The sequence below is a fragment of the Fusarium odoratissimum genome, assembly GCF_000260195.1.
Source record: "Fusarium odoratissimum NRRL 54006 unplaced genomic scaffold supercont1.14, whole genome shotgun sequence".
Taxonomy (NCBI): Eukaryota; Fungi; Ascomycota; class Sordariomycetes; order Hypocreales; family Nectriaceae; genus Fusarium; species Fusarium odoratissimum.
In genome coordinates this window covers 276,565-292,436 of record NW_022158700.1, presented here as the reverse complement: position 1 = coordinate 292,436, position 15,872 = coordinate 276,565, and the positions used below count along the sequence as shown (strand labels likewise).

Here is a 15,872-nt window from a genome sequence, read left to right as displayed (position 1 = left end):
TACGGGAAGTCGAGGGGCACAGAGGCCGGAATGTCGCAGGCTCGCGAAGCCGAAATGTCGAGGTGAGAAGAAGTCGCAGATAAGACAAATGAAATGGTGCCCGGAGGCGATGTCAAAAGCTCGCGAAGCTCAGTGCCGTTGAAAACACTTGTCACGAAGAAAGGTCAACTCTCCGAATCCCTTTCTTCCAGCAGCTGTTAGGGTCCCGCTAGTCCCGCAGCTGCATTTGTTGCCATTTTGGCCTGTAAAACTTTTCTGCCCTAGCAGAACGCTAACAGCGGGTGCCAAGGAAAAATTTTTACAGGAGAGAGTTGGAATCATTCATCTTGCAAGTCAGAGGGGGAGGCCTAGGGTAAGCTTTCTGGAGACTGACATGTTCTACCATAGCACCAGCCTGGTGTGTACAATTGAAGCAGAATGATATCAGGCCAGGCCAAATAGAATGTCAGTGCTATCATTCATGTACGGATAGATAAAAGTGTCATGCTACTCCGTCGATAGCGACAAAGAATCAGCCAAATCTTCCTGATCGAACGTCGCAAGACCCACGCACGACCAAGAAGACATAAGTTACTTCTTGACGGAAATGCAATACGGCTTATATTCCAGCTTATACGAACAATCCTCAAGCTCAAATTGTTAAGACGGTAGTCTCATTTCATTCACCATAATATCTCGAATGGCTTCTGTTCAATCTCATTACCCTGTCCCAGCTGTATCCTCAGCAATACTATGCCACTTATTAAACACGTTATTCGGATCAAACTTCTTCTTCAACTCCCTCAATCTGTGCAGATTTACGCCCCAAGCATCCTTGGGCGATATACTATCAGCCTCAATATTGATATACACCCCCACAGGCCCCTTGCTCCAGTGTCCACCCGCTGTAGCTGAATACCCATTCGTCTCCCGTATCCTCTCACAGAGGCTTCTATTGAACTGCCGTATCTCTGAATCGTAGGCTGGGTTCTCCCATGCAAAAGAAGTCATGGCGTCGTAGTAGTCTCCTCGATTGGCGTAGGCTGTTGCATCCTGGGGGATCTCACGAATCTTGTCTGTTGGGAAAAACTCAATTGCTAAGACAGACTTGCCCATTCCGTCGCGTGATTCACAGAATTCCCAGAATGTTTCTGCTGTTTGTAGCATTGGTTCGATATCAAGGGGCATTGTGATGTTGCCTGAGCCCATGAGTCGTCGAATGCCGTAATCCATTACGGAGTTGAGGAGCGTGTTCGTCTTCGCCGTCGTCATCATCTCCGTATTGTTAGCTGTTGCTTTTATCTCGAGGAGACCAGAGAAACATTGCTTGGCATCTTCTTCCGAACCGTGGAATAAAGGGATAGCGGACACGACACGGCTCGTCTCATCAGGTCCAAAGCCAATGCCCAATGCGAAGCAATGCCCATCTGGGTTCGGTCTTTCATACAACACATTCGCAAAGCGCAGCAAGTCAGGTAGCTTATCAGCCGGGTACGCCAACGTTCCACTCCAGACTTTGTCTTGTCGATGAGCTCGAGATACGAAGCGAGTTACGACTCCAAACTGTGCACCAGCGCCTCGAATAGCCCAGAACAGATCCTGGTTTGTGTCGTCGGATGCTTCGAATATCATCCCATCTGCAAGAACAATTTCCGCCTTCAACAGGTTGTCGATGGTAAGACCGTGTCGAGGTGTGAGAAAACCATGGCCTCCCCCGAGTGTAAGTCCTCCAACCCCTGTGTGATTGACGACACCTCCAACTGTCGCCAGACCATGCCGCTCGAGGGCTGTGTCAACATCTTCCCATAGACAGCCCCCTCCGAACTCGACGGTCATAGCTTCTGCGTTAACTTTGACCTTTCGCATCTTTCTTAAGTCAATGACCATTCCCTCGGATGATGAGGCGCCGCTGGATGAGTGGCCACCACCGCATACCGTCATCGGTATTTGATTCGAAACTGCAAATTTGACTGCCGCAGATACCTCTCGTGAGTTAATCGGTAAGATAACAACGGCCTATGCTATGTGAGTATCGTGAAGGATGTCGACGCGTTTGACATACTGCTCTCTTCACGCAAGCCGCGCTCCATCTTTGCAGCACTTCCTCATAGCCATCATCTCCTGGCAAGAGAACATCGCCATTCGGTATGTTGCCTCGAAGCGGAGTGAAATCGTACATTGTACCACGTAATAACCAAATTCGGCGTTGTGCAACTTTGTGGACTGCCCTCTTCAGGTAGTAAGAAGCGGCATGAGAGGGACGAGCAGCCTGTAAATTATTCGAGGAGAAGGCGAGTATTTGACACTTTTAATGGTCTCACAATTGTTTGAGCTGAGACATGTCGTCATTGAACATCTAAACGGATATGATCTCCGCGCTTAGAGACCATTCATTGCTCGTATCTGCATGTGACTGAAGGCGGAACTTTGTGCGTTGCAGAGCCGAGGCCTGCACATATTTAAATATCTTCTGATGATGCCACATCAGCTGGTATATCGACAGGTGGTAATGCGCCCATCATCCCAAAGCCATATTTGTCCACCACTTTCTCTCCTCCCATAAGGTCGTTTGTATCATCGCGTCCTCCTGCCAGCCATCTTTGTAATCTGAAGGAAGTCTTCGCTATATGATTGAAGACGTCCCAGTTCTCCATCCCGATGGACATCATGGTAGACATGGTAAAGGTCTTGATGAGACGGCCAGGACCAATTTTGTGACAATTGGTCACGAGGGCAATCATGACCCATGCGAAGATACCGAGAACTGATTTCCAAGTTGCCAGACCGGACTGCCAAATCGATAGCCAAATCGCTTGAATGTCTTCTTCAGAACACGCATAGCTGATTGGGGAACGATTAAGGATTGCTTTGCAGTAGATCAAGGCCACTTTGCGGATAACGCGATACACCATGTCTGGAAGTACGAAGGGTGATGAAGACTTGTCAGTTCTAAGTGATCCCGCCGAACTGCCTGGGCTCTCGATCGAGCTTGCTCGAGATGATTGGGAAGGTCTTGGAGATTGAAGAGCTGGTGTATCTTCCGGTAGATCCAAGATCCTCTCATGAAACCAATGAGCCGTTGAGAGAACCCTTTGGACGTGTTCAGAACTTGGATTTCTTGGTAAAGCTAGAACGGCTGAGAACAAGCTCCTCATGTCGTCGAGTATTTGGGCAGTGCTTGGGTGTAATTGTAGAGAATTTGAGCATTCTCTGAAAGATTGCCAGTTGCTAATAAAAGGGGTGTTGAAGGCCGTTTTGAAGGGCATGGTACGAGAATCTCGGAACTCGAAGCCGGGATGTCCATACATGGATGGCTTGATCTCATGTGCGAGCGCCATGACGATGTCGTGACTGTACCACGTCAGATTCTTGTATGACGAAGATCAAGGTACCGCAGCTGCAGCATTCTCTTGGCAACTGCTGTGCAACAACTTACATGAGGACCATCTTGGCCAGATAACCACGCAAACCGAGCTGAGACAGTCCACCTCTCAGGTTGATCATCCCTCTCAGACCACTAAGGTGGGCTTTTAAATCATGCGTAGCGCCCCAGTACCAAGAGTCTGCAATCATCTGGACAACACCAAGGACTAAAGTATCGCTCGTCTGTGCTTGTTGGTCCGTGAGCTGAGAATTCAGCATCCGATAAACCTGGTGCTTATGTGCGTATTGCAAAGCCTTGGGAAGATAACGGGTTTCGGACAACCAGCATGATGATGTAAATAAGACGATTTGGAGAAGGAGGGGATCTTGCAAAGTGCAGGGAATCCAGAAGTTCATGAACTCGTTCGCAGGATCCGGGTTACCGTCAACTGCGCATTTGAAACGTGAGAGTAATTGCAAGTCTAGACCACACGCATTAGTGAACAAGTAGACGGAAATGACAAACGTAACTTACGAATGCGTACTAACTCTTTGTTTAGCTTGGTAGGTTTCATGGGAAGGTACTCTAGCTGCACTGCAGAGCCATCAACTGGCGGAAGCATATTGTACCGCTCATCGTGATCTTGAGACCCCAAGATCTCTGTGACCCGTTCCTTAGAATAATTGAGTTTGGCTTTTGTGGTGCTCTCTGCCGTAATGGTCCAGACAGACTGAGCTATGGTGTCGTCGTCGTCACCATTTGCTGATGACTGAATCTTGTAAGGTAACCATAGATCAGTTCGTGGTTGTGTAGCTGAAGTGGCGACGGATGTGCTAGGACTAGTTGCCGAGGAAGATGGTGATCTTTCATCCTCGAGATAATAGAGAGCGTCTTGGATAGACGCAGGGTTGAGATGTGAGTAAGGGCCTTCTCGTACATCTACCACTAGAGGTGGCTTAGGACGTGAAGCTATTGGATGATGTCTAGAGCATGTTAGTCGCTGTAGAAGAGAGATCCTGGAAGGGCAATGATGGAGGGTTCATCCACGGTAGGTCAAATACACTAACCTTTTGGAAGACTTGACTTCATATATACATTCAGGTGAGGGAAACCGACGAAAGCAATTTGTACATGGTTGACTTTGAGAGCACTATAAGCATGTTAGTCGGGGTTTATCTGGCTTTCGCTTAACATGACGGTGGCAAACAATTAGGCTGAAAAGACCAAAGATATACCACTTCAATTGAGAAGTCCTCAATGAAGAAAACCCACCTTTTGCTTGCGACGACGGCATTCAAGGCACGATGACGTTTGTCGCGGAGCTCGTTGTCGAGGTGCGACTTGCATCGGCGTGGCTCCTAGTACCGGCATCATCGTTCCACCAACAACTTTAGCGATTTCCTTTTTTATCGCTTTGCAATACCCCGAAAATGATCAAATCGAGAATGACAGGCGATCTATGTTGGTAATATTTGGTGTCCCCTTGACGTCGTTCAAGCGATTGATTGGCTCAGCACTCCCAAATGAGAACCGGTCAGAGACACTGAGTGAGGTTGTTGGTTCAACGACAGGCCAGGGGTCAACCAGGATTGCGGCGGATGGTTGTTGGTTCTAAATCGAAGATGCAGTTTGTGTGTGCAAACTGCAGGGAGAAAAGAAGATGGGTGTGTCTTTTTTTTGGGCTCAATGACTGAGATGCCCGATGTTGTAGGGGTTCAATTGAGAGCCATGTTTGTTCCTCAAGAGGAACAGAGACAGGAAGAGAGAGAACAGATGGGAATATATCTAATCTCAATTCAAGCGCGAGGCCGAGCGTCCTTTGCCTGTTGACCAAACGCGGCAACGGGCGGCTGTAGGCTGTAGCCTGTGTCCTTCTTCCCAGGCCTGGTCCAGGGAGGGATTGTCTGGTTGCAGTGCAGTATGCGTGTCTCTGGCGCAAAGTTGCGTGGATGCTGGGAGTCTCTTCCTCTCGCCTCTTCTCTTCTCTTCCTTTGGATACGCGGGTTGTTGAAAGATCCAATATCGATGCAATGTCACCCCCAGTACAGTATCGAAGAAAAGAACCTGTCTTGTTTTCCCGTCGTTGAAGATGACAGAAACTCTCAATTCTTCAGAGGCGTTTGACAATATGCCAAGCAAAAACTAGAACAAAGAAATGTCGAACCAGGGTCCGCGTGTCTTTCCGTGGGTGCCGATCACAGTGACAATACGCTTGCTTGCTTTTCCCCCCCTCCCTTCTAGCGGATGTGATGGAACAAAGAGAAGAAGTTGCCTGGAAGAGAGAGAGAACCCAAACCCAGCAATGGTGATGCTGTTATGCACCTCTTCTCGTGGTGATGGCAATCGTACCGAGTCTCGAACTTGGATTAACACGCCCTAGCCAGAAACGTTTGCTACAAACTCTCCAATTAAAGACGACAAGCTCAACCATGAATCGAAGGTTAAGTCGTGAAGCTATCCCAAAACGGCCAAGCATAGTCGCGAATACCGACGGACGGGCGAATGGATTCTCATTTTAGCTCCAAGGCGAGCTTTCAGCTGCCTCGTGGTAAGCCGTGATCAGTCCATTGTCTCAGTTGACAGCTGCTGATAATGAAAAGAGCGAACCGTGCGTTACATCGTAAGAGAGCGTATAAGAATCCTACGACATCCCTCGAAGGAATATTCGTCATAGACCAGAGGCAAACAGGGGTTTATTACGACTTTCTTACCTACCGTGCGATCTATCAAGGCCTAGACCTCGACAGGGAACAATCAGTGGGGGGCCGGATGCTGCCGCGAGCTGTCGTATCGAAGATCTGCTTACCGGCGATCTTAGAGCTCTCAAATCCTCCGAGTACCAGCTGATCAAACAATGAGACAAAAAAATTCCAAGAGATCCCATATTAAACTTCATATCTCCGAAGAGAATAGGCAGCCGTTATGAATAAAAAGCTAGTTTCCATTATACAAGTACAGCCACATTGACCAACAGATATACAGCTAAGAATCCAGCATCTTTCCATCAATTTCATAACATCAAGTACATTCAAAGGTTCGCATCCAAGTAAAACCAGGTGGTATCTAGTCGTGCAGAAGCAGAAGCAGAAGCAGAAGCAGAAGCAGAAGAAACAAGAAACATCATCACCAATTCCTCCACCCGCAACGCCAGTCTCATAATCGTTCTAGGTCTCATTTCATGGATTTTCGTAGATTCGAGCTCGTATCAAGAATCGAGACGTCATTTTTCATACCCCAACTCAAATTGCAGGGATCATCTCATGAGGAAGCCGCATCAAAATATGCTTATCTTCCCCGGTAGTCCGGCTTTCGGGCCATGTTCACGGGCGGGGGCTCGTCATCGTCTAACGGGTAAGGAGGCGCGGCCGCAGGCACTCTTCGACCTTGATGTTGCTGGCTCTCCGGGAGAGGCGTCTTTGGTGGCAGCGGCGGCGGTTCAATCCGTGTCGGTGGCGGCGCGGCCATGTTGGGAGGTGGCCTGGGATACTCGTCTGGGCTCACAATAGCGATCAAGTCTTGGCCTGACACACCTTCGCGGTACTGCGCCGGTGTAGGTGATGATACTGCCAAACGATCCTCTGGATGTAGAGCCGGAGCGCTGGTGCTGGGGCCACGAGGTCCCAAGGGAGGAGAGTTGGGAACGTTATGCGGTACAGACGTTTCTGCGTGCATTCGTTCGTTGGAGCTTCGTGGCGAACCGTTATGGTTGTTGTTGCGGATATGCAAACTATCTGACCCCGACTCGAACGAAGACCGGCTCGCGGGGCTGTGAGGAAGTGGAACAGTAGTTGGAATATCTCCTGCAAGCTCAAAGGCCATAGGCATCTCCCATGTGGTTGAAGTTGACTTGACAAGTTCTGGGATTCCTTCGGGAGCTCGTGCGTGACGGATCCTGGCTCGGTGAATTTTGGCAAGCTTTGAAGAGATACCCTGAATCATCTTTTGCTCGGCCTCCCTTGACATATACCGTCGAGTACCAGTGCTGATTTCGCCCAGTCGGTTCCACTCATTCATTCCAAACTCACCAACACCAACTTCCACGTTAAGGCGGTAGTAGGCGTCAATACTGACATTTCGCCTTCCAAGGTGCTCGCGCATCATGTACTCGTGAATCTTCTCGCAACCCTCGATCTTGGAGATCAACTTCCTACGCGCCTCGGCAAAATCGCCCAAGAAGCCTTCATACCACACCTGCGAGTTCGAATCGCTGCCCTTAGGCCGTCTGCCAGTACCGACGCTAACAAAGACACCCACTTCGCGACCGGGCCATTCGTTGACCACAGCTTCGTCCAGGGCTTCTGGACTAGGGTTGAAAGTGCCGACACCGTCATCGTGAAAAACCGATTGACCAATGGTGATGGGCTTGAAGGCCAATCCGATCGCACAAGTGGCTCGACCGGCCTGCCAAATCTTGCAGTCGAACTCGGGGGGAGGTTCTTTTCGAGAATCGTAGGATCGCAAAAGAGCGGCGGGTGAACCTCGAGGAGAACCCTTGTAAACTGCTGTTACCGCGCTAGAAAATATGTTAGCAATGCTGTCATGGGGAGAAGGCAATTGAGGTTGATGACTCACGTTTTGGTGCGGGTTTCTCGATGGTCGTATAGGCGCGCGTTAGGATCACCGTATCTCGAGTTATACGCAGGTCGATACGCCATTTGCGAAGCGGGACTGCGAGCGCTAAAGCTAACGGTGCTTGCATTGCTCTGGTTTCGGCGAGGGGCACCGGCGCTTGAGTACATCGCAGCGTTGAGAGGATTGGTGAGGGGAGAATCTGAGCCATCGTTGCCTTCCCTCTCCTTCACAGTGTGTTCTTGTACAGCTGCCTTGATAGCCTCCTCGAGCTTGCTGGCTTTGAACAAGGTTGATCTATAAGGAATACCCGCAATAGTCTTGTCGGTCTGGAAAACCATGCGCGTTAGACGAACGTAGAGCTCCTTACACGTCTCGAGGTCAAGACGCAGCCGACCCAACATCAAGGCGATCAGCCCGCCTGTACCAGTACCGACGATTAGGTCGAAATGATCGCATGGCTTAGGAATTTCGTGTCGCTTGGGAGCGCGGCCTTCGATCTCGACAAAAGTTCGGTGCATAAGCTCCTGGATAATAATGAATATGGAGTAACCGCGGACACCTCCTCCATCTGGCGCGTATTAGCATTAGACCGAACAAGGCAGACGTCATCTTGGCGGGCGCTTACCGAGTGATAGAACTCGAAGAGGCGGGCCTTTGGTGGTATCCTTTCTTCTGACTCCGCCGGAGTCCATGGGCGCAGAGGACGTAGTTGTGTTGCGGCTCGCGCTTCAATCGAGTAAATAAAGATGAGATACAGGCGATTTGGGTGTTTGCAAAGGTGTCACTGTCGCGCACAACTGTTGGTGAGCTGTAGAAGGTCTTGGCTCTTGTCGCTTATCGAGATCAGGTGGGCGGTTGTGTTCAGAGAGGTTGAAGCTGATCACGCCGCGTGGGCTAAGATGAGTGGTCTTTGATGTTTTGGAGAAGTTGAAAGCTCAAGATTTGATTGATCTAGGTACAGTAAGGCAGATTGTGGGCAGCCCAGGCAGTCATAGTCATAGTTCTCAGCAGAGCAGTTCTTGGCTGGCAGTGAGCGACAACCCAAGACTAAAGAGTCTGCACTACGTAACGTAACGCAGGTCGCCCCGCCTCATGGAAGCCCAGGGCAGCCATTTTTGGATCCATCATCCCTGGAAGCCCTGACGCAACAGTGAGCGGACCTCTCGGATTTGCGCGGGAGTCAAGCTCGTCAGTGGAGGAATCTTGGAAGCCTCTGCTGGGAACAGCGAGATGGTGCCCCTCGACCCCTGTAAATTTTCGAGTCTTTGACTGCAGAGGCGACGGGAACTTGCCCTGGCCTGGAAACTCACGCGCCACTCGACATCCTGACAGCGGCTTGTCTTGTGGTTGGACACAGGACATTTCTCCTGGCTACTGCACGTTTAATAGAGGACATGGGGGATGCAGATGATGATCGCTGAATCCCTCTCTGCTCGTCCAGTACGCGTAGAAATCATGAGATCCAATTGTCTGGGCTGAAACGATGACCATACAAACTCTACATCCCGTCCGTCCCATGTGGTTCGCAGACACGAGACGGCTGGAGAGTGGCTGTGTAAGCTTGGCTGTTCTCTTTTCAACCATCCATGCTCTCCCGCCCGTTCACGGGCCCATCGATTGTTCTTGGCGTGTTCCAAAAGCTTTGGCTTTTTTTGCCTCGATGATCTTGGCTTGTGGTTTGTAGAGATAAATCGCCTGCGTTTGATCTACGAAACGAATCAACGGGAATGGGCAGCTCCGTCGGAAAGCCCATATTCCCATCAGTGACATTTCCCACAAGAAGGGATGGGATTTACAGTCACGGAAATAGAACGACCGAAGATGGAAATTGTTAGTTCGCTGTAAGCTCTGATTGGCTGCGTAGATCTTTAGATTGTGGCTGTGCTCGCCACACTCCTGCAACCGAGCCTCGCCCACTTTGTCAGTTGTCACTGTTCAGGGTTTCTTATTAGAATCGGGGACATTAACGATCTCGTCTCCATATTGGGAATGTTGGGTTTCTCAATACCGATTCTTGAAATCTCCATGAGGGAGCCAAGTGATACCCAAGAGAACCACAATTGCCTCCATCGAGTTACATGGTGTACCTGGATTTTTTAGGCTTCGACGGGAATCCACGGATTAGTTGAACGGTACGCCCAATCTTCGGCACACGGCACCAAGGTTGTATCTTTACTTTACACGAGTGCTGAATGAGACGCGCGGTCTTTCTTTTCGTCGAGAATCTTCTGACTGAGATACGAGGGTTAAGGATTCAACCTCGTAATCAACCTTGGGGCTCAACAATTTTGCTTACGAAGTTCGATCAAATACGCGGTTGTTGTACTCATCAACCTATTGGCGAGGTGTTACTTACAATAGAAGTAGATTAAATCCTTCTGGCCTTGTGTTCCTTAAGTAAGTATTTGCAACACCCAAAGATGGAATGGAATGTCAAGAATGCAAACTGATGTGATTACGGTAGAATGAGGAGATACAATGTCTCCGCTTACTGCAGCAGGCTCTGGATTCCCCCCAGCCTGCCAGCCTCCACTTACACCCACCTGAATCTATTTCAGAACCCTACAGAGTATCAAATGAAGCTGTCAGCATCATTCCACTTTCGTTATACTAGTTGGTATAATCGCATTCGAAAGGAAAAGAAGGATACATCGCGCTTTCAGCGAATGGACGGGGGCTTCGCTATTCTCTACTAATCTTAGACGATAGTTAGACAAAACCTCCTCCACATGCAACTTGAGCAGTTGAGTTTTGCCGAACCAACAGGGATACGTGCTGCATCTCAAACAATAGGATTGTTTAGATGCGTCAGCCCTGCCCACACCGAGGCTCTGCTTTTGTGGTTGCTATCTGCAGACGTACCTCAGGATGCTAGGCTGCGAGGCAAGTGATTCTTATCACTTATGCAGCCCAATGGCCTCATATGTGAGCGACCAATCCATTGACTTTCAAGACATCTACTATCTACGCTGGAGGCTTCGGGTTGCATGGTCCCGTGCCAAAGAGCATAATGGAGCAAGCTCAAGGTCTACAACGACTGGCGACACAGGCTGTGCTTCTGCAATCAGTGTTACCGTTGTGCATGCTTAGGACAAGGTTGCCGAGCGGCCCTCTCGCCAGCTGCTGCATTCATTCGTCAAAGACCCGGCTGTTTCGTGTTCTGCTCTCCTACTCGCCCTCCACGGCGCAGCAGCTGTTGCTGGCTGTCCTGTCCACAGCCGTGTTGACAAGTCGACACGGCTCGTCCGGGGGTTGAGTTGGGTGCGCCATTTCTCCACTCCGAAAGCTCATTGCTGCAATACTTTCGATTTGGTTATGCCATGGTGACATTGAAGTATGAATCGAATGATAACCGAGGACGATAGCAAGTGTTTGGGTGTAGACGATTGAGGGGCTTGCGCCGTTGAAACTTTAGAAAGCTGATCAGCTTGAGCTAAAACGCTGCAACTGCAAAACAGATCTCAGGGTCTCAATAAGCGGCCCACAAAGGACAGACCCCAGACCAGCCTCGGTGCTCTTGGTCTCGTCGTAGTTAGCGTTCAGGTGGGTTGGGATAAATTCACACACTGTAGTACCTCGATACAGGTGAGATAAGTAGGTCAGGTAATGAGGACATTGTCAGTAGAGGCCGTTATCAGAGTTCGGAGAGTGAAGTTAACTCAATGAGAGTGATTCACTCCAAAAAAAAATACTCCAGATTTGACTCGACCATTCCCCAATGTGTCAATCTTATCGCAGCCCACATGCGTCTCAGTGAATCTGTAGCGTGTTGTGAGAATAGAGGGGGATGGAGCATGAGGCTCGGATTGGCTGGGCAGTTGTTCAGAGTTGTGTGAGAACTTTAGCTGTGCTGGCCATGGATGATTTGTGCAGCTCAAGGTAGGTAAGGCGCTGGAAATAATGCTGATCTAGGCTTTTCCTCTCCTACCTCCTCCTCCTTCTTTTATCAGCTGAGAACTTTTGTGAAGCCTTCCATCTTTGGTTCCATTCGTCAAACCCCCTCAGTTCAACGTTCAACCCTTCCATAGTAGTTCCAGCTACCTCTTTATCTTTTCTCACAGGAGTTGCTGAGACAGCCGAGTTTGCTGCTGAGCTGAGCGAAGTGAGGCGAAATAACCTGATACTGGGAAATTGTTCAAAAGTGAGTACATGATCAGACAATCAGTATGCTCTTGTTGTTCGTACAAGGCGAAACAGCCCCATCTTACCCGGCTCTCGCTGAGGTGCAATGCAAAGCAGTACAGTCCGCGTTGACTTGACCTTGCTCTTGGCGGGTGAGAGGCTGACGAAGTGGAGGCGGAGGCCGCCACTTTCAGTTTGGCTCTCCTCTGTGGCATTTCTGCTCGGCTAATAGCCAATGAAGAATCCCTAGCACCAACTGTACCCATCTTCCATGACCTGGGCCTAGGTCGGCCACGATAGCCTCGCCGAGCCAGCCTCACCTGTTTCCCTCTGCCATTTTCTTCTTCTTTCACCTCTTGCGACTTTGAGTGTCTCTTTCCTCGTGGGCGTGCTTTGACTTTCCACATTTCTGTAGCCATTGGCCTCTACCTTGTCCCTCCTTCTGACCTCACCAGCCGAGACGTTTTCGCACATCGTTCGATTTCAATTCCCCTCGCCTGCCCGTATATTTTTGTTTCGCCGTCTCTATTCACTTCTTTTCGACGTCAATTATACCGAAATTACGACGATATTGATTCTTAACCAACGACTAGGTAGCAGGAACTTTCGTGCTCGATCCCTTGGCCGATTCGTCCTCGATTGATCAATGACCTCCGCCGGCTTAACCTGCTGACGACTGCATCTACATCGACTCACAGCCTTGCCCGATGGAACCTTCGAGTAAAAAGCGAAAGCTGGCTCCTAAGGTCAACACGACTCCTAGCAAGCCGCCGCCGCCAACACAATTCCCTCACGAATCGGTCAGCTTTTATTTCCAGCTTTCCGCATGTCCTTGCTAACCCAGGCTCCGGATATAGCCTCAGCAACATTATCCAGCTCAGGAGGCTGCAGCTCCTCTTTCCGAACGACATGACTTTGAGTCTTTTGCACGGCATCTACAGGATGCTGCTATGCTGATCCAGAGACAGACCGAACGTCACCCATACACTGACGTTTCTGTGTTACTATTAAGGTGGGAAGAAGACGAGTCTGTTGATGAAGACCTGGCTGCACTCGAGCAAGTGTTTCAGAAGCACTACAAATACCGAACTGAGCGATGGCACATTCCCACAGTACCGAACCCTAGCATTAAGCTTGGAGTTCAGATTGCTTCTTTTCTCGAGAACGCAAGAGCCAATCACCTGCTCATTATCTATTATGCTGGCCAGGGCTACGTAAGCTCTGATGGCCAGCTTTTTTGGGCTTGGTGAGTCGAACATTTCTCACATGTCCTCTTCCTCCTGCCTCTGACAGCTTTCCCATAGTAATGCACGAGAAGATGCTGCAAAACTCAAATGGGATGGCGTCCGTTGCCTGTTCGAGGATGCCCAGTCCGATATCCTCTTGTTGTTGGACACATGCGCGGTACCGGATCCTCCCATGGCCGGTAGTCACGGCGTGAAGCAAGCCATAGCAGCCTGCACATCCGATCGTAGCCCAGACAGTACAGAACGCTCCTTTACATCAAATTTGGTCGAGGCGCTGCAAAAGCTCAGTAGTGGGCGTCCCTTTACGACACAGAAGCTCCACGAGGAAGTGTTATCGCTGAAGCAGCAGCAGCAACTGTTTCAGACTCCCCGGCAAACGAATGGCAGTACCTCGAATACACATTCGTCCCCACATCATCCGGTTTTTATGCCCCTGACACCTGGAAAGGGCCATAGTATTGCTCTTGCGCCAACGCCCATCAAACCTCGTTCAGAATCACAGAACGGAGTCGACACAGAGGGCCAAGGGAACCGCGAAGAACAGCTCATTGACCCAGAGTCAGTTGTTGACCTTAGGTTTGAAGAGCACCGTGTCCTCGTTTGTACGACCTTTGTTGGTGATGCTAGCCCAGATATGTCCTTTTTCTCCCAATGGCTACAAAGCACACCGCCCCTTGGCGACAAAATCGCCGTGGAAGGCATGTTCCTTGGACCGCCGACAATGCTCCTTATCTCCATGCCCCACTCCATTTGGAACGTGGTCCAGCACGACAAAGTTTGTTGCTTCTTGGGGTACATAAGCTCTCACAACATGATTCACTTGTATCACAGACTTGTAGGTTCTTCTGGTATCAAGCCATCTGCAAGAGAAGTCGAGGATGGCCGAATTCTTCTAGAGGCAAGGGACCATGCATATGGAACGCCTGCACGTGTTCGACGAGACGAAGGTCACGATATCACTTTCCATTCCCCGGCCGTGAGGGAAACGCTCAATTCTGTAGAGCGAAAGGAGCATCTTTCACAAACTAGTCCTTCAGCCCCATCGTATGCGAACCCAGCAGGTGGACATGGCAAACCGAAAGACGAAGTGGAGGACTCTGCGGAGATGCAGGAAGCCGCTGAGCAGTTGAAGGCCTTAAGCCACGTTCGGCATCGAAGCGACGAAACTCAAAATATCAACAGGCCGCGCACGATTCTTCCTGACGGAATGCCTGACATAAGACCTGAGGGCGAGACTGAGGAGCATAGTAATGATGATCCTTTGGCAACACTTCACAATGCCAATGCAGCAGCCAAGCCGCCACGACGGTCGCTCCCCAAGCAGGACACGCGTTGCAACCACTGCAGTCATGCTCCTTTCAAGGATTCATCTTCATTGAGGAAACACATTGCTGCGGCCCATACAAGGCCGTTCCCATGTGCGTTCTCATTCGCTGGCTGTACCAGCACTTTTGGCTCCAAGAACGAATGGAAGCGACATATTGCATCTCAACATCTATGTCTGCAGTACTATCGTTGTTCATCCTGTCCCCAGAGCACGGCAGAAGGCAAGGGCAACGAGTTCAATCGCAAAGACTTGTTCACTCAACACTTGCGACGAATGCATGCACCTTTTCAGATTAAGAGAGCGATTGCTAAGGGCGATAGTAAACTACAATCTGAGTGGGATACGCATGTGAAGGACATGCAGGTGTCTTGTCTCGTTCAGCGTCGGTTACCACCGCAGCGCTCAGCATGCCCAAAGCAAGGCTGCCAGAGCATCTTCGAAGGCCCATCGTCGTGGGACGAATGGACCGAACATGTTGGTCGGCACATGGAGAAAGGCGAAGGTGGCAGGCTTGGAGTTGATGGCCTTCTGGCCCAGTGGGCACTGGATGAGGGTATCATTGAGCGTAAGCCTGATGGCGAATACCGGTTGTCGGCAAGCAACGGTATGGGAGGCGGCGGGGTTACTGGGGGTATGAGTGGCAGCAGCGCAGCTGTTCCCCTTGTCTTTGAACAGAAAGAGTCGACTCTGACATCGACATCGACACTGGAACCCTCACAGCCGGCGGAAGAATCCTTGATCATGGATACAAAGCCTTCAGAAGACAGGATGGAGGTTGACACTCCAGAGTGAAAGAAAAATTTGGCGCTTGGTGACTGACTACAGGACCCATGTTACGAATCAGTGCAATGCACTCAACGATATGACGAAACGAAGTAAATGACCTGAGATTTTATACAGCTTTCCTTTCTTATAGTAGTGACGGTCGCTACCTTGCTCAGCAGTCACTCGCTTAGATGACCTCTCATGAAGACTACCCTGACGGGTTGAGTTCAATCCGGCTGGAGTTATGGGAAATGTAAAAGGATACAAAAAGTCAATGATCAAAATAAGAGACAATCAAACGAGCTTGCCAGTATGAGTGATCCTGCTTTTGTATAGTACAGGGAATGGCTTGTTCCTGAATATAAGGGTCCATGTTCTAAAGTTATGTCATCCCTAGTAGATATGATCAATTGGGGTTTGTCTTGAAGTGCTAAAGAATTAGGACCTTGCCTTGAAATTATTACTCGTCTTATGCAAAAAACTCCATCTTCTATCA

General features: G+C 49.8%; 5 protein-coding genes across 9 annotated transcripts; 1 reads left to right on the top strand and 4 right to left on the bottom strand.

The window, feature by feature from the left end:
- Window positions 1-699: 699 nt before the first annotated feature.
- On the bottom strand, window positions 700-1,920 carry FOIG_08925 (uncharacterized protein; the record flags this gene model as incomplete). Its single annotated transcript, XM_031209077.1, has 1 exon — window positions 700-1,920. The coding sequence occupies one exon, from the start codon at window positions 1,918-1,920 to the stop codon at window positions 700-702; it is 1,221 nt and encodes a 406-aa protein (XP_031061114.1).
- A 518-nt stretch (window positions 1,921-2,438) lies between these two features.
- On the bottom strand, window positions 2,439-4,717 carry FOIG_08924 (uncharacterized protein; the record flags this gene model as incomplete). Its single annotated transcript, XM_031209076.1, has 5 exons — window positions 2,439-3,330; window positions 3,416-3,824; window positions 3,878-4,326; window positions 4,411-4,493; window positions 4,616-4,717. 5 exons carry the CDS (start codon window positions 4,715-4,717, stop codon window positions 2,439-2,441), a joined length of 1,935 nt encoding a protein of 644 aa, XP_031061113.1.
- A 1,510-nt stretch (window positions 4,718-6,227) lies between these two features.
- FOIG_08923 (uncharacterized protein) lies at window positions 6,228-9,388 on the bottom strand. Its single transcript, XM_031209075.1, has 3 exons — window positions 8,541-9,388; window positions 7,916-8,483; window positions 6,228-7,856 (listed from the first exon to the last, which is right to left on the bottom strand). Exons 1-3 carry the CDS (start codon window positions 8,605-8,607, stop codon window positions 6,629-6,631), a joined length of 1,863 nt encoding a protein of 620 aa, XP_031061112.1. The 5' UTR covers window positions 8,608-9,388; the 3' UTR covers window positions 6,228-6,628.
- A 501-nt stretch (window positions 9,389-9,889) lies between these two features.
- FOIG_08921 (uncharacterized protein) lies at window positions 9,890-15,864 on the top strand. 5 transcript variants are annotated; one of them, XM_031209069.1, is made up of 5 exons: window positions 9,890-10,231; window positions 10,283-10,312; window positions 10,380-12,837; window positions 12,895-13,283; window positions 13,342-15,864. In XM_031209069.1, the coding sequence occupies exons 3-5, from the start codon at window positions 12,745-12,747 to the stop codon at window positions 15,401-15,403; spliced, it is 2,544 nt and encodes an 847-aa protein (XP_031061106.1). In that variant the 5' UTR covers window positions 9,890-10,231; window positions 10,283-10,312; window positions 10,380-12,744; the 3' UTR covers window positions 15,404-15,864. The 5 variants fall into 5 exon arrangements, with proteins under 5 accessions (XP_031061106.1, XP_031061109.1, XP_031061108.1 ...); XM_031209072.1 differs by having other exon boundaries at window positions 9,890-10,312; window positions 10,380-12,056; window positions 12,631-12,837; XM_031209071.1 differs by having other exon boundaries at window positions 9,890-10,312; window positions 10,380-12,056; window positions 12,493-12,837.
- On the bottom strand, window positions 11,052-12,444 carry FOIG_08922 (uncharacterized protein; the record flags this gene model as incomplete). Its single annotated transcript, XM_031209074.1, has 3 exons — window positions 11,052-11,208; window positions 11,844-12,008; window positions 12,101-12,444. The coding sequence occupies 3 exons, from the start codon at window positions 12,442-12,444 to the stop codon at window positions 11,052-11,054; spliced, it is 666 nt and encodes a 221-aa protein (XP_031061111.1).
- Window positions 15,865-15,872: the final 8 nt, after the last annotated feature.

Coding starts and splice junctions, on each gene's coding strand:
- FOIG_08923 (XM_031209075.1), bottom strand. CDS start 8,607: ATGGACTCCGGCGGAGTCAGAAGAAAGGATACCACCAAAGGCCCGCCT. Junction 8,484..8,540: donor TCTTCGAGTTCTATCACTCG/GTAAGCGCCCGC, acceptor AATACGCGCCAG/ATGGAGGAGGTGTCCGCGGT. Junction 7,857..7,915: donor CGAGAAACCCGCACCAAAAC/GTGAGTCATCAA, acceptor CATATTTTCTAG/CGCGGTAACAGCAGTTTACA.
- FOIG_08921 (XM_031209069.1), top strand. CDS start 12,745: ATGGAACCTTCGAGTAAAAAGCGAAAGCTGGCTCCTAAGGTCAACACG. Junction 12,838..12,894: donor CACAATTCCCTCACGAATCG/GTCAGCTTTTAT, acceptor CTCCGGATATAG/CCTCAGCAACATTATCCAGC. Junction 13,284..13,341: donor GGCCAGCTTTTTTGGGCTTG/GTGAGTCGAACA, acceptor GCTTTCCCATAG/TAATGCACGAGAAGATGCTG.